General features: G+C 57.0%; 6 protein-coding genes across 6 annotated transcripts; all 6 read left to right on the plus strand.

The window, feature by feature from the left end:
- Positions 1–1,321: 1,321 nt before the first annotated feature.
- On the plus strand, positions 1,322–3,599 carry LAESUDRAFT_735502 (uncharacterized protein; the record flags this gene model as incomplete). Its single annotated transcript, XM_040910592.1, has 4 exons — positions 1,322–1,444; positions 1,557–1,756; positions 1,796–1,874; positions 1,974–3,599. 4 exons carry the CDS (start codon positions 1,322–1,324, stop codon positions 3,597–3,599), a joined length of 2,028 nt encoding a protein of 675 aa, XP_040766962.1.
- Positions 3,600–4,556: 957 nt separating this feature from the next.
- Positions 4,557–5,728, plus strand: LAESUDRAFT_810851 (uncharacterized protein). The gene has a single exon (XM_040914260.1). The coding sequence runs from the start codon at positions 4,695–4,697 to the stop codon at positions 5,397–5,399; it is 705 nt and encodes a 234-aa protein (XP_040766963.1). The 5' UTR covers positions 4,557–4,694; the 3' UTR covers positions 5,400–5,728.
- A 228-nt stretch (positions 5,729–5,956) lies between these two features.
- LAESUDRAFT_735503 (dynactin p62) lies at positions 5,957–7,834 on the plus strand (the record flags this gene model as incomplete). Its single annotated transcript, XM_040910593.1, has 5 exons — positions 5,957–6,189; positions 6,239–6,444; positions 6,503–6,917; positions 6,967–7,612; positions 7,661–7,834. 5 exons carry the CDS (start codon positions 5,957–5,959, stop codon positions 7,832–7,834), a joined length of 1,674 nt encoding a protein of 557 aa, XP_040766964.1.
- A 394-nt stretch (positions 7,835–8,228) lies between these two features.
- On the plus strand, positions 8,229–10,090 carry LAESUDRAFT_756867 (uncharacterized protein; the record flags this gene model as incomplete). The annotated part of the gene is made up of 3 exons (XM_040912224.1): positions 8,229–9,284; positions 9,361–9,423; positions 9,848–10,090. The coding sequence occupies 3 exons, from the start codon at positions 8,229–8,231 to the stop codon at positions 10,088–10,090; spliced, it is 1,362 nt and encodes a 453-aa protein (XP_040766965.1).
- A 321-nt stretch (positions 10,091–10,411) lies between these two features.
- On the plus strand, positions 10,412–12,512 carry LAESUDRAFT_647096 (carbohydrate-binding module family 20 protein; the record flags this gene model as incomplete). The annotated part of the gene is made up of 8 exons (XM_040904031.1): positions 10,412–10,567; positions 10,620–10,902; positions 10,956–11,100; positions 11,155–11,314; positions 11,371–11,646; positions 11,705–12,155; positions 12,218–12,313; positions 12,367–12,512. The coding sequence occupies 8 exons, from the start codon at positions 10,412–10,414 to the stop codon at positions 12,510–12,512; spliced, it is 1,713 nt and encodes a 570-aa protein (XP_040766966.1).
- A 263-nt stretch (positions 12,513–12,775) lies between these two features.
- LAESUDRAFT_756869 (Phosphodiest-domain-containing protein) lies at positions 12,776–15,040 on the plus strand (the record flags this gene model as incomplete). The annotated part of the gene is made up of 13 exons (XM_040912225.1): positions 12,776–13,131; positions 13,191–13,281; positions 13,339–13,352; positions 13,416–13,433; positions 13,483–13,522; positions 13,579–13,665; positions 13,717–13,766; positions 13,833–13,890; positions 13,946–14,030; positions 14,083–14,144; positions 14,206–14,392; positions 14,459–14,694; positions 14,753–15,040. The coding sequence occupies 13 exons, from the start codon at positions 12,776–12,778 to the stop codon at positions 15,038–15,040; spliced, it is 1,572 nt and encodes a 523-aa protein (XP_040766967.1).
- Between the last annotated feature and the right edge of the window lie 43 nt (positions 15,041–15,083).

Consider the following 15,083-nt stretch of genomic DNA (forward strand, 5'->3'; position numbering starts at 1 on the left):
ACGCATCATCGTACGTCTTCGAGCGAGCGACAGCGTGCCCACGGCGCAGGGTGGGTAGTGGCGAGCACTGGTCCAGGAGCGTCCAGACAGGCGGATATGGATTAGCAGCGAGGACGACGGCGTCCGCACGCAACGAGGTGGTCACGGCTGGATGCAGGAATCTCTTGTTATGCGACGGCGGTCCCCACGGGGATTCTCCAGCGGAGTGACGAAACCTGTGATTTTTGCGTGATTAGGAGGGGCCTCGAGCGACCGCCGCCCACTCTGGACTGGCGATACGATAGCGGTGTATGTCGCGCGATCACGGAGGTGTCGCAGATAAGTATAGTGTATGAATCATCGGAGGAAGGTGGCGGTGACTTGAATGCGCGAGAAAGCGTGTCTCGCTAGCTCATCGATGGGATCGCAGAGGGCCTGGAGACGTCGGGGAGCGAGCAGGAGGGACTGCGTTGATTCGGAAGAGAGCGCGGACGGATTTCGGAGGGAAGAGACGGAACAGGGTCGCTTACGTCAGCTGCGCGCACCGGGAGAGGGGCGGGCCGATTCACAATCGGGCGGGAGGTGCACGAGAAATGGCGAAACACATCTCCCATCCTCCTCCCTCTCTCGTCCCACCCGCGCATCTCTGTGCTCGACGGGGAGAGCGTGCTCGGAAGAACCAGCCAGCAGCACCCGCGCTCCTGATTGACAGCGCTTGGGGACGACAGCGTCAACGCCCCCGGGCAGATCATCTCCAGGCTCATCTCCAAGCGGGGTCGCGCTGCGGGGATAGCCTTCGAGATTCCCGTGCTGCGATTTTCAGATTTGGATTTGCTTACAACAACGCTGCCGGTTCCCGCCCGCCTGCCGCCTAAGTAACTCTACCATCTCACCACCCACGCTTTGCACCTAGGCCACACTCGACATTTTTCCCGCTCCTCCTTATTACCCCGCCGCGCAGTTTATCTCACGGTGTCTTCCCCACCTGACGCTTCCCCACGACCCAGCTGCTCCTGCTTCTTGGACTTCTCCATCACGAACCCTTCGCTCTTCTCTCACACCGTCCCGTCTAGGGCTAGCAGCCTCTGCGTGCATAGCTTCCACATCCTCGGTTTTCGTATATAACGTGCTCCACCCCCGGCATTGTCGACAGCCATATCCGCCGCCATCGCAGACCCTTCCAATTGGCTTCTCCTTCTAAACGTGCGTGTCACCTTTCATGATACATCATTTAGTGATACTAATACCCATTTGTGTTTGTGGTGTCCCGTCTCGCTCCTGATCTCCATCGCTCTGTGCCTTATATACCACACATACCGTTTCCACCACCCCAGACCTCGACATGGACGCTGTTGTCCCACCACCCCCACCACCCCCTCCTCCGCCACAGGAGAAGGTTATTGCACGACCATACAAGTGCCCTTACCCATTATGTGGTCGTGCCTTCAGCCGCTTAGAGCACCAGGTGAGTATCCAACCCTCTGCCCCTGTCCCCTCTCCTGCCCACACGTACCTTTCGCATCCGTCTCTTCGCGCATCCGCTTGACACCCTGATCTGACCTGAATCGTCCACACAGACGCGCCACATTAGGACGCACACCGGCGAAAAGCCATTCGAATGCTCGTTCCCTGGCTGCGAGAAGCGGTTCTCGCGCTCGGACGAGCTGACGCGCCACTCAAGAATACACAGCAACCACAACCACGGACACGGACACCACTCATCCCAGGACGCCGGCGCCAGCGGAAGCGGGCCCCGAGGGAAGGGCAAGAAGGCCGAGTATGACGTGGACGAAAGCATTGCTGCGGACACGCTCAGAAGAGGAGAGCCAGAGCCGGTTGCAGAGCGGGGCCGTGCGCAGAAGAAGGCGCGCAGCAGGGCGAACAGCGACGACGAGGTGAGTTCGGATTTTTGTCGGAGCCCGCCACGCGCACTCGTCAGCGCATGGCAGCTAGCACCTTCAGGAAGCAGCGTACTGACAGCTTCCGTGCTTCAGGGCGAGTCGTACGCACGCCCCACGGCGCTCTACCCCACTGACCCCTCAGTCGCTTATGAACACCCCGCATACCATCCCCGCAGACCACCGCCACCCCCGCACCCTGTTGATTCATCGTTCCCCGCGCCCGCCGCGAACCCCAATCCGCACGCGTTCTCTGCGTTATCGAGCGTCGCGATGGAGGAGCTGTATGCGCTCGAGCGCTCAGAGGCGATGCGCCGCGCCGAGTATGAGCTCCGTCACTCGGAGGCACTGCGGAGGGCCGAATACGAGGCGCGCCACGCGGAAGTCCTCGCCTTCCATGGCAGGCTGAGTAAGAGTGCTGCATCGACCCCGCTGATGACGCCGTTCTATGGCGCACAGCCGCTTGCTGCGGAAGAAAGCGGATACTTTGGCACCTCGCGAGAGAGGGAGCGCCCGGTGGAGGACGATCACATCACCATCAAGCAGGGGAGGAGGCTGAGCATGAACGGGCGGAGGGAGCTGTTCCCCACGCACCCGCACACATCAGGACACGTCGTTGATGGGCCGTACACGCACGTACGGGCTCACGCACATGCACACGCCCACACGCACGCCCACGCCCACGCACAGTGGACGCACCCGTACCACGCGGCGAACGCCCCGCACCGCCAGCGCTTCCATGTCGGGCAGGACGAGTCGCCGTCACCTATCAGCTCCGATTCCGACTCGATTCAGCCGACTCACTCCCCCATGCAGGGAGTTCAGGCTGCAGTGCCGCATTATCCCAACGCGGGCCAAGAGCACTCGCTGCAGTCGCAATACGTCACGCCATCGACAAGCCCGTTCCTCGGCGGCTTGCGCACGCTCAACATCCACTCCGGCACCCCGTCGCGCGCGCCGTCGCCCTTCCGCCTCCCGCCGCCCACAATCGAAGAGACCGCCGACGACTACGGTCACGCGTTTGACCCGCGTGCGCGCAAGGCTGCGAGCGTTGCGGGCAGCCCGCCAAGCAGCAGCGTGCTCAGCGGGCGCATGGCGAAGAGGGGTAGCACGGGCGACCTTGTGTCGTACGGATCGTTCGGGCAGCCGCCCGCGCTCAGCTACGCGGGGCACATGGGCGGGTTCCACATCCCGTACACCCACGAGCGCACAGCGGTGCTTGGGCCGGTGCAAACGCCCCAACTGTCGAGCGGACCGAGCAGCGGCGGGAGCAGCCCGCGCAGCCACACGTTCTCGCTTGCGTCGCATGGGCCGAGTAGCGCGTCGAGCTCGCGCGCGCCGTCGCCTGTCGGAATGCGTAATCACCCTCACCACCACCACCTCGCGCACTCGGTCCGCGTCGCGTTTGGGATGACGCCCATTCACGCGCCTCCGGCTTCGCGGCGCGCGGGGCCCGCGCAGGTGGAGATGCCGCCGCCGCCGGACTTCCCGAGCATAGGCGCGTCGTCGATGCCTGTGTCGCGGGCGTGCTCGCCGCCGATCAAGTTGCCGCCGTTGAAGCTGCCGTCGTCGCCCTCGTCGCCGTCGCATCGCTCGGCGACGCTGAGCGCGCAGACTCAGGAGGAGGGCGAGGCGGAACGGGTGGAGTTGCCTGGGTTCAGCGAGTTTGCGGCCGCGACTGGACTCCACATCTGCGAGCGCGAGCGCGAGTATGGGTCGTAGCGAGTCGCGGGCCGTCGTCGGCTGAATGTCGGCGCGTGTGCGTTAGCGTCGTCGCTCGTTCCTTCGTTCCTCTTCTAATGTCTACATTCGCCTGCCTGCTACGTAACTTCCGGTTGCACGACACGACGATGACGATCGCCCCTGCGTCAAGTGTATTTTCGACGATACGAGTTTCTCGATACCCCGTAGAATCCCACCCCCTCTCCCACATTCATTCGTCCAGTTCTTGACCTCCACGCCTGATGATGATCACGGACATGGATATAGATGCTAGTGTTATATAGACAGATCACGATGACCCATCCATTCTCCACCACCACTTACTGCGCCCTTGCTCTACGCTTGAAGTTGCTTTTACTGTACGTACCCCGTTCGCTGCTTGACCATGTGTATCTGTGAGAGTATGTCGTCGTTTTCTCCGTAGAGTGATGATGAGATCTGACTGCTCGTTGCAGCTTAGAGCGTACCTAGTATAATGCCGTTCTTTGTATATTGAACGTGATCATGAATGATCCACATGCATATATGCCTTGCTCTGCGATGTCGGATTGAGAGACCTGTGACTCGTATCTAGGTATGTAGGTCTCCACTCTCACAAAGGCCCTACTTCTTGCCTTCAAGCTTAAACCCATCTATCTTCGGCTCTGCGATAGCAAGCTCAAGCACTCAAGCTCAAGCTTTCAAATTTTCAAGGGTCATGCAGTAGTGCATGGACGGTCATGCAGTAGTGCATGGACGGTCATGCATCAAGTTAGCTGGCGTCACGGAGGTTACGAGACTGTATATTTCGGAGTATGTACACTCTTATGCACCATATAGCAGCTACAATACTATAAGACTCCATCGGATGGGCTTGGATATTGAGAGCTAAAAAGAGCAGCATCCTGGAGGTGTGACTGGAACTGTGGCGGTGGCGCCGTTGCAACGTCTCAGGCTCAGCGCTAAACAGACCGACGTGTTGGCTCAGCACCCTTACTTCATCGCGGGGTAGCCATCACTGCCGCCGCCGACATCGACTCCATCTACCTGCACGATCTGGCGTTGAGACTGCAATTGTCGAACAGGTGTCGACAAGCTTCTTATAGACTGCTCACCATGACGGAAGCACAAACATCGTTGCGCAGCCCCTCGCACGCTCGCCAGGCATTCTCGTCGGTCATCTCTCCCCTGCAGAGCGATCGCTCTGCAAGCAACACCCACACCTCCCACGCACACAGGGATCCGGGCACCCTGTTCCGCTCCTTAGTGGGAGATTGGCATGTTCGCCGAAAGATACATCACGGCCGAAAATCAAAGGGCATCGATGGACGGTTCGAGGGCACTGCGACCTTCTTCCTCCGCGCTCCAACTGCAGACAAGCCGGAGGAGGGTATGCAAGAGTACCTGTATCGCGAGCATGGCACGTTCACCACCGCAACGGGTACCTCGTTCCCTGCGCAGATGAAATACGTGTATCGGTACCATCCGGCATCGACGCGGATTTCGGTCTGGCGCGTGAAGCCAGGAGCCTCTGCTGCGCTTCCTGATGCGGGCGACGTGGACGATTGGTTCCACGATATCCTCTTGGACTCGGAGACCTCCTCCGACGTGCGAGCACGGGCATCGACGTGGTTTGCGGACCATCGGGACGCGGGGAGCTGTGCGGCCAGGGGCAGCGAGCATCTCTGTGTTAGGGATCTGTACAAGCCTTTTTACCGATTCTGCTTCAAGGGAGATGAGCTGGTGGAGTTTGGGGTTGGCTATGAGGTGAGCGGCCCAAAGAAGGACTATACCAGCGAGGCGTGGTATGAGCGGTCGTAGCGTCTCGCGCGTAGGTGCTTGCCACCTCTGGGAGTCTTAGAAATGAGGAACGTAATAGAAGTTCGTGCCACTAGAGTATCGATGAGCTCTACCGTTCGCTTGTATGGATCATACGTACAGTTGATTGCTCTAGACCTCTTGCTACCAATGTACTGTTGCATTTTCATTCCACACCCACCTACTGTGTACTTGTGGCAACTCAACGTATAAATGATGAGAGGATGAAGAACGGCGATCTCGAGGAGGGGTCCGTACCTCAAGCATCCTGCATTTAGATTTTGAGATTCCTCTATATGTGCCTTGGTCTTCCACTTGTCGGTTCATCCGTCATTAATGCCAATCTTCTCGTCATGTTCGAAATGCTTAAAGTGGCGGTGGAAGTGGCGCGGAGTGATGGGACGCGTTGATCACGTGTGCCGCGACGAGGAGCTCGTTCATCCTTCTTGCGTGCATTCTGCCGACGCTCTTGCTCTCATCTTATCTATCTGTCGCGTTGCGAGCAAGCGTACAACTGCTGTCGTTCTTGCCAGCTTTCACCTGTAGCCAAGAACCTGCTGATGGCTTCAAGTGTCGAATACTACTGCCCCTGCCTGGCGGAGACACCCCATCCTCCGCCACCTCATCTGCCCTCATCTGCATACAGTTTTCATCCCCTGCACAATCTCTTCTTCTGCGAGGAATGCGACGCTGTGCGGTGTAACCGTTGTGTCATGATGGAAGTCAGTGGGTATTACTGCCCAAACTGTCTGTTCGAGGTGCCCAGTGCGAGCGTGCGCGCGGAGAAGAACAGGCGAGTACGCGAGCAGGTGAACCGCATTATTTGTTGACATGCATGATAGGTGTGCCCGGAACTGCTTCATGTGCCCCATATGCCGAAACACCCTCACTGTTGTGCCTTCTGATCCGTCAGAGGGCAGCGAAATGCGATTATCGACGATCGTGTCCAGTTCTTTAGGAGAGCCCCCATTCTTTCTCTACTGCAACCACTGCAGATGGGACTCGGCAGAGATTGACATCACTTTCGAGAAGCCGACCGGTCTGGCAGGTATGTATATCTTCGTGCGTCCGACTGTATGTTCTTCCTCATCTCACATCACATCCAGCTCAGCTGCAAAGGTACGAAGACTCCGCCCCCGAGTCGCTCGAGTTCGAGCGCCTGAAGGAACACTTTGAGCCCTACCTACGTGCATCTCCCTCTTCCGGCCTGCCGAACGTCTCCTCACATCACCTTCACACTAACCCCATCACAGCCGCTGCTTCGTCTGCACTCGCGCGCGACATCCCCGGCGTGGCGAAGTACAACCCATTGTCGCGCACTCGCTTGACGGCCTACAAGAGCAGCCAGAAGCAGGAGATATCCGATTACAGGGCGCGTATGGAGGCGGGCTCGGCTATAGGGCTGGGTTTGGGAGGAGGAGAGGCCGATGTGGAATATATGCGGCATCTGGAGACGGTGTCGGAAGTGGCGAGCCTCGAGCAACGATGGTTGAACAGTTGGGTAAATCCACTGCAAACGAGGTGAGACTGGCATTTGAGATCTTCAATGATCTGTTGACGGTGTCTACAGTGAGCTCAAGCCTATGCGGATACCGCTACAATCGAAGAAGTCAAAGCGCTGTCCCAGCTGTCGGCACATTCTCATCAAGCCAGAGCAGAAGGCACAGTCGGTGCGTTACAAGATCAAGCTTGTTGCTGGGAATTATCTTCCCGCGATCACAGCCACCCTGCCTCACGCACAAGCTGCGATAGAGATGATGAAACGCTCGTCGGCTCTCAACAAGTCTGCATCTGCGGCGATTGGCGACGTGCAAGGTTCCACGGCAGGCGCTTTGCTGGCGGGCAAGACGTATCCGTTCCATCTTGCGTTCACCAACCCCTTGTACGATCCCATCCAGGTGCGCCTCAAGAAAGCTCAACTCATCTCTGCAGCGAACGCGGAGGGTGCGACGGAGACAGGAGACAAGCCGCGCCGACCTGCATTTCAAGTCAATCTACCAAGTACGGCCTTTCCCATCGGTGCGTTCGCGGAAGCATGGGAGTACGAGGACGATGAGGAAGAAGACATGTTCGGGTTGGAGGAGGAGGACGTGGACGGCCGGGCCCAGAGAGACGGACGGGGCTCGCGGACGGTCGGGATACTGGAGAAGCGAGCCAATGTGACAGTAGTGGGCGGCGAGGTCATCCTCACGAAGGAGGCGCGGGGAAATGTCAAGGTATGTATTGCGTTAGTGTGTGGAGCTGGCAGCTCAACCGCAGGATAGTTCAACATGCTCGTATCCTTTACGTATCGCTCAGACGACCCCGAGCCGGCCGAAGAGACCCAAGTTGGGACGCCATCACGCCCAAAGCAACCCGAGCTGAAGAACTTTGCATTCTACACGGTGGTCGACCTGGGACCCATCGTGCCGCGAGAGGAGACGAATATTGATCTCTGAGAGCCAGTCAGCTGGTGTGTTTCGTATGTATCTGTCTTCCCTGCTGTTGGCCGCTGCAGTGATGCACAATCAGAAACGTGAGTGGGCTATGTGCGATTGCGATGCATCGCCAGCCAATGAACGCGTCGCGACGGAGATGACGATCACGTGCGCTCCGTAGCCATAGTGAACGCGACATGCGGCGAATCACCAAATTCCGACCAATCTCTCACATAACACTCCTTTGAATGCACTCCCTCCGACTGCGCATCAGCGTTCCCTCCCAGTCTTTCACTTCACCCCTCCCTTGCATGTCGTTCTGTCTTCTTTGCCAGGCGCAAGCTTGATTCCTTTTACGTTCTTTTCTGCACGGACAGACAGTGTTCTTTATCCTACGCTGGACGAGGCACACATCATGGCGACGGCCGGACCTCAGCAAGTTCAACCACAGGCGGGACCTCTCCCACCTAAACGCGGAGAGATCGGATACCGGGAGGATGTGCATGGCGCTACGCAGGATCTCGGTGAGGGTCGCAGTAATGCGGAATCATCCAGTCCATTGCCTGCCAGACACCCAGCAGACACTCCTCTTCCTCCCATACCAAGTCATAGCACAAGCGCAGGGCCAGGTCCTGCTGCTCCCACCAACCCGCCAGCCTCGGGCGGCGACGTCAATCCCAACGCCACCTCCAACTCTACACCACACTCCGTGCCAAAGCACTGCAAACGCGTCCCGACCGTCGCCGGTCTGCGCGTCAGCACATTAGCCGTCTTTATCTTTGAGATACTGGTGCTCGCGGGCACCATAACCGGCTGGGCCGTCCTCATCCAGCGCATGCAGTCCAGCCAGTCGACATCCACATCCTCCATGAATAAACAGAACAGCCAGGGAGGTCAAGGCGGACTTGCCATGGGCTCCGCGCTCATCTTCGTCTACGTCGCCTTTGCCATCATGACACTCGTGCAGATCATAATCCTGGAACGCACCGTGTTCCGCCTGCGCGCAGAGCGCTATGCGCACATGCATCCAGGCGAGATCCTGCCGACGAGCCAGCGGCGCGCGCCGGCGCACACGGGCATGGCGCTCGTGCCTTGGAACCGGCCGTCTTTGCCGACCTATGCGGCTGCGCTGGCACAGAGCGGCGTGAGCACGGGCGACGTCGAAGATAATATCATTGCGGTGCCGCCGCCACCTGCGTACGGCGATACGCGCGCGAGTACGCTGCTATTGGCCGGCGCGAGGCCGGAGCGGTTGCGTGCGCAGAGGCTGCGCGAGAGCGCGGGCTCGGTCATGTCGTGGACGCATATCAGGAGGGCGAGTCGGGAGAGCGAGGCGAGTCGCGCTACGGGGGATAGGCCGAAGAGTTATATGAGCACGGACCCGGAGTGGGAGGAGCGGATGGACGCGCAGAGGGCGGTGAGGCTGGAAGAGACGTTGGCGAAGTTGGAGGAGGGCGATGTGACGGACGCGGTACATGCACACCGGGAGAGAAGATGAAGGCACGCTCGACGCTTTCTAAATGCTGATTGCAAATTGCTTTTGCCAGACGGGTGGGTGGCGTGCATCACGGCTGCGCTGGGATATGCCGGACGCATATGTGGACTCTGTCGTTCGTTTTATGCTTCGTGTACATGCACAATTGTTGACAATTGTTGTAAAATGCATTGCAGCTGAGTCTGCGCGCTTCATTCGTTTGTCGTGTGCGGTGCGGGTACGTGTTCGCCGACATGCCTGCTTCAGTGTTCCTGCTGCTTCCGACCTATATCCGCCCTGGCAAAAGCTTGAATCATATTTGACGCAGCCGTCTCCGATCCATCAGCGTGCTCCTCATAGACTTCCTTGGAACCGAGCGGAAGTAGAGTCAAACTCGGCGTTCAGTCCCATCCGACCGTCCACTCACGGGCGGTATTGCTATATCTGGAAACTTGAGAGCTGGACGTCCCTGCAGCGCTATTCTTGACTTTAGCAAAAATTTCACGTTCGCGCTTCTTCGACAGACAACAAGGTAACCTTGTCTTTGTCTGGCGACACAGCCATCACATTTCCGCGAGGAGCTCGAAGCAGGTATCCTCGAGGCTCGTGGACGATACATGTGCCGCCGCACTCGCCGCGCCGCAGAATTGGACGATCAACGGGAGGCGCCAAACGCCGTCCACGGAGAAGGCAACTACCAGCGTCTTGGAAGTGACTTCGTTCCACCCAAATCGGCTGCCTTTCCTCCCACCTGCAGGCCACATGCAGCGCACAACACGAGACTGAGCGACCACGTGAAGTAGGCACTATATCCGAGCGCAACATGCGCTCGTCGCATCTTTTTCCCCCCGTCCTGGCTACGCGCAATGCTTTCCAGCTTCTTTTTTGCAGTTTTGTTTGCACAGCTTCCTGTTTGGTGGTTACCATGCCTGGGAGATCAGACGGTCATCGGCGAGGATGACATCGGTTGGTGGAATCAGGGACCAGTGCACGGAGGAAACCACCTGACGATCTTTGTTGCATGCTATAATTGCCAGTCGGGGCCGTGCCATATGCTTTCACGCATATAAAATGGAACGCGGTAGGTGCCTTTGCTCAGCAGACTGCACTCCCCAGTCGCGACGATGCGACTCTCGTTGACATCATTTCTCGCTCTCACCGGCGGTGTGCTCGCACAGACCGGCAGCATTGGCTCGTACATCACCACCGAGTCGCCTATTGCGGAGGCTGGTGTGCTCGCAAACATCGGTGCCTCTGGTTCGCTGTCCGATGGCGCATACGTATGTTGCCTTCCCGTTGTTGAATGGTCTCTTCACTCAATTCACTTCACAGTCGGGAATAGTTATCGCCAGTCCCAGCACCGTGAACCCAGACTACCTCTACACATGGGTCCGTGACTCTTCCCTGACGTTCAAGGTTCTCATCGACCAGTACACCTCGGGAGAGAACAGCTCAGACTCGCTTCGCACGCTCATCGACGAGTTCGTCACCGCCGAGTCGATCCTCCAGCAGACTAGCAACCCGAGCGGGACGGTCAGCACTGGCGGCCTCGGCGAGCCCAAGTTCAACATCGACGAAACCGCCTTCACCGGCGCGTGGGGTCGTCCGCAACGTGGTATGCACGCTCACGCATGGAAGTCGACGTATTTGAAAATCGACTTTTTGTAGACGGCCCTGCCCTCCGCGCCACCGCTATCATCGCGTATGCGAACTGGCTGCTGGACAATGACAATGCGACCTATGTGACTGACACTTTGTGGCCGATGATCGAGCTTGACCTGGGTTATGTCGCGGAGTACTGGAACGATACGACGTGAGTCCACCAGCCTCCTTGTAAAGTCTGACTGTGAGTCTCATTATGTTGCAGCTTCGACCTCTGGGAGGAAATTGACTCTTCTTCGTACTTCACCTCAGCCGTCCAACACCGCGCACTTCGCGAGGGCATTACGCTCGCGACCAGGCTCGACGAGACGTCCGATGTCAGCGACTACGAGACGCAGGCAGATGGCATCCTGTGCTTCATGCAAGTGAGTTCTCGGGGGAAACGAAATCTTGTGGTTCGCTCTTGACCGGATTCTGTCAGTCTTTCTGGAACCCAGATGATTTGTACATGACAGCGAACACTGGTGGTGGCCGCTCGGGCAAGGATGCAAACACCGTTTTGGCATCAATCCATACGTTCGACGCGGAAGCCGTCTGCGATGACCTTACCTTTCAGCCGTGCTCGGATAAGGCGCTCTCGAACCTGAAGGTCTATGTTGACTCCTTCCGGGATCTTTACACCATCAACGATGACATTGCGGCTTCGGAAGCTGTCGCGACTGGTCGTTATCCAGAGGACGTCTACTATGGTGGAAACGTGAGTCGAGCGGCTGTCTCCACGGTACAAGCATTGTTGACAATTTGCGTACCGCCAGCCATGGTACCTCTGCACCTTTGCGGTCGCCGAGCAGCTCTATGATGCCTTGATCGTCTGGGAGGCAGCCGGCGAGATCAACGTTACCGACACTTCGCTCGCCTTCTTCCAGCAATTCGAGTCGACGCTTACTACCGGGACATACGACTCCAGCACGGACACGTACAGTGATCTGATGACATTCGTCAAGGACTTTGCGGACGGCTTCGTGCTCATGAATGCGCAGTACACGGCGTCGAATGGGTCTCTGAGCGAGCAGTACTTGGAGTCGGACGGCGCACAGACGAGCGCCTACGACCTGACGTGGAGCTTTGCGTCGGCGCTGACGGCATTTGCGAGGAGGAATGGGACAACGTACGGTAGCTGGGGCGCGGCGAACGCGAATTCGTCTTGCTTGAGCTCTGGAACAGTCGCCGTGACGTTCGAAGTCGTTTACGACACTGTCTACGGAGGTGAGTTTGCTGTTGTATATCTGATAGACTGGCCATCCGCTCATCGCGGCGGGGTATTGTAGAGAACCTCTACATCACCGGCTCGGTCTCTGAGCTTGCGGATTGGTCGGTAGATAACGCGCTCGAGATGTCGAACCCCGACTATCCCACTTGGTCGAGTACGTCTTCGATCATCGCTGAGTCGATTGCTGATGCTGACGATGCTTCATAGTCACCGTCTACCTCCCTGCTAATACGGCCCTTCAGTACAAGTACCTCACGAAGTACAATGGAGACGTTACGTGGGAGGACGACCCGAACAACGAGATCACGACGCCGTCCAATGGCAGCGTGACTCAGAGTGATAGCTGGCATTAGGATATGACTCGTTACTGGCTGCGATACTTCAAAAAGTCTAGCGTTATGTGTCTGTCGAGCTGTGATTGATGTTCTGTACATGGATTTTGGATTGAGGTTACTACGGATGTAATCTAGGTTATATTATGTAAGCTGCTTCACAGCCAGATTAGGCTGATCCGGAGTAAGTACTCTCTCGCGCGTAAGGCCACCTCGGCGGACGCTTCAGTCCCACTCTCCATCTCTCCGCCTATCAGCTAGACTCAGTACCGACCCGTCTTGCGATGAAGAGCGACACGCAGACGGATGATCGACCCATACATGAATTCGCGCGCACTCTGACGGAAGAGGAGCTCGGTGCCAGCTCGGAGGAGGAGCGGAGAGGACTGCTATCCGATTCCACCAAGAACCTTGGAGACTATGCGGAGCGTGCGCGTAGGAACTGCTCTGGCAAGGTCATTATTGCTTTCGGGGCTGCGGCGGTCGTGATAGTCCTCGGTGCGATCTTCGGCACGCCGCTCCTTAATATCTTGCGCCCCGTCACTAGGACAAAACCGCACTGGGACCACAGGACGCTCCTCAGTAATGGCACACACGACTTTCGGAAAACGGCCCTTATTGTCTCGATAGATGGGTTGCGGTGCGTCGTAGTGATACGTGTACTTGATGCTGTTCATGGAGGTTGTTTACGTAACGTAGGGCGGATTACCTCGACCGAGGGTTGACGCCGCATCTGCTTGCGATCAGCAAGAAGGGGCTGCGTGCGAAGTCTATGAAGTCTATATTTCCTGTATGTGGAGCTGTGTATGATTTGGAATAGGTATTGGCTTACGTTCTGGCTTTCCAGACTCTAACGTTCCCGTGAGTACCTTCGCGGTCATTGCCTGTGGTGGAAATGTTGACCAGAGTTGCGCGTTTATGCAGTAATCATTGGGCACTAATGTGAGTTTGTCGGACTGCATACCTGTATGTATCTGCTGACGAACTGTAGGACCGGGCTGTATGCGGAGTCACACGGAATTGTCGCAAATGTCTGCCAGAGTGTCAGTAGCTGTTGCAAATGATGCACTGACAATCTTGTATCCAGAACTTCTGGGATCCTGACACTGGTTTGGAATTCCGCTATAACAGCGCAGAGGCGTCGTGGAACTCCTCGTGGTGGTTTGGTGAGCCGGTAAGTCGCTCTGGACATCTTCTTCGGCTTGTATGCTGAAGGATATATCAGATATGGGAGACTGCACAGCGCGCGGATATTATTACAGCTAACCTGATGTGGTATGTAAAGTTGCAACTCAGCCGATGAACATGAGTGTAAATATGAGTGATTGTTTCCTCCTGTAGGCCCGGTCCGCCTACAACTTCGTCGGGAGCTTCGCCTACTTACTTCATTCCCTGGAGGGTGAGAAATTCCGTGACTGATCACGGACAACTAGGCTGACGAGACTGTCAACTAGGATCGTGTACCACTGCAAGAGAAACTTGATCAGATCATGACGTGGATCGACTTCCCTTTGGACGAGCGACCACAGCTGATCATGGGTAAGCATTGCTGTCGACTCAAGATTATGGGCTTTTCAACATGACCCTATAGCGTATGAGCCGTCCTTGGACCAGGCGGGGCACTGGAAAGGACCCAACTCACGACTCGTGAACGTAAGCTTTATTCCGATTTTCAATTTGCCATTCGTACCCTGAGATTTTTCTGTCCTCCCAGAAAGTCCTCCATGAAGTGGATGTGTTTGCAAGAGACTTGCATGCCGGTCTGGAGGCGCGTAACCTTACGGACATCGTCGACATCGTATTCGTGAGCGACCACGGCATGACGGACACCAGCAAACCCGAATGGATTTACCTGGACGACATTCTCGGTGAGGGGTACAACCTGATCGAGCATGAGGATGGTCTGTAGCTACTCAGCAGTAAAATGGTCGAGTTGCAAACTCATGAGCGGCTTTTTCAACCGTTAGGTTGGCCAGCAGCGGGCCTGCGCTTCTCACCGAAGGCCGATGTGCAGAAGTATCTCGATACTCTGCTCGCTGCATCGCAGGAAAGTGGGGGCAAATATCACGTCTACACGCATGAAACTATGCCAGAACGATGGCACTTTGCGCACAACGACCGCATTGCGCCCATATACGTCATACCAGAGATGGGGTACGCGCTCACGAACCGTATCGAAAATGGTACTGGCATGAGCAAGGGTGTAAGTTATTCACGCTGAGCCTCACGTCACGGTGTATCAGGTGCTAACGCTTCATCAGAACCATGGCTACGACAACGACGAGCCATCGATGCATGCGATGTTCGTCGCGCACGGTCCCTTCTCCTCCGTCGTCAAGGCGGTCGAGGCATCGCGTTGCCAGTCTCGCATCCTCCCGCGCATTCTCTCGCGCCCGAATAAGGGCTGGCACTCGACATCGGACGACACGTACGTGATGGACACGTTCGAGAACGTGAACATCTACAACCTCATGATGAAGCTGCTGGGCATCGAGCCGTACGCTGCCAGCACGAACGGTACCGAAGGCTTTTGGGATCGGTATTTCTAGAGGTGGATCTGTATTGTATCATTTTTTGATGTTAATACGTGGC

The sequence above is a fragment of the Laetiporus sulphureus genome (assembly GCF_001632365.1).
Source record: "Laetiporus sulphureus 93-53 unplaced genomic scaffold LAESUscaffold_8, whole genome shotgun sequence".
In the NCBI taxonomy this organism is placed as follows: domain Eukaryota; kingdom Fungi; phylum Basidiomycota; class Agaricomycetes; order Polyporales; family Laetiporaceae; genus Laetiporus; species Laetiporus sulphureus.

Bases quoted from the DNA above. Each gene is read 5' to 3' on its own strand.
- LAESUDRAFT_810851 (XM_040914260.1), top strand. From the start codon at position 4,695: ATGACGGAAGCACAAACATCGTTGCGCAGCCCCTCGCACGCTCGCCAG.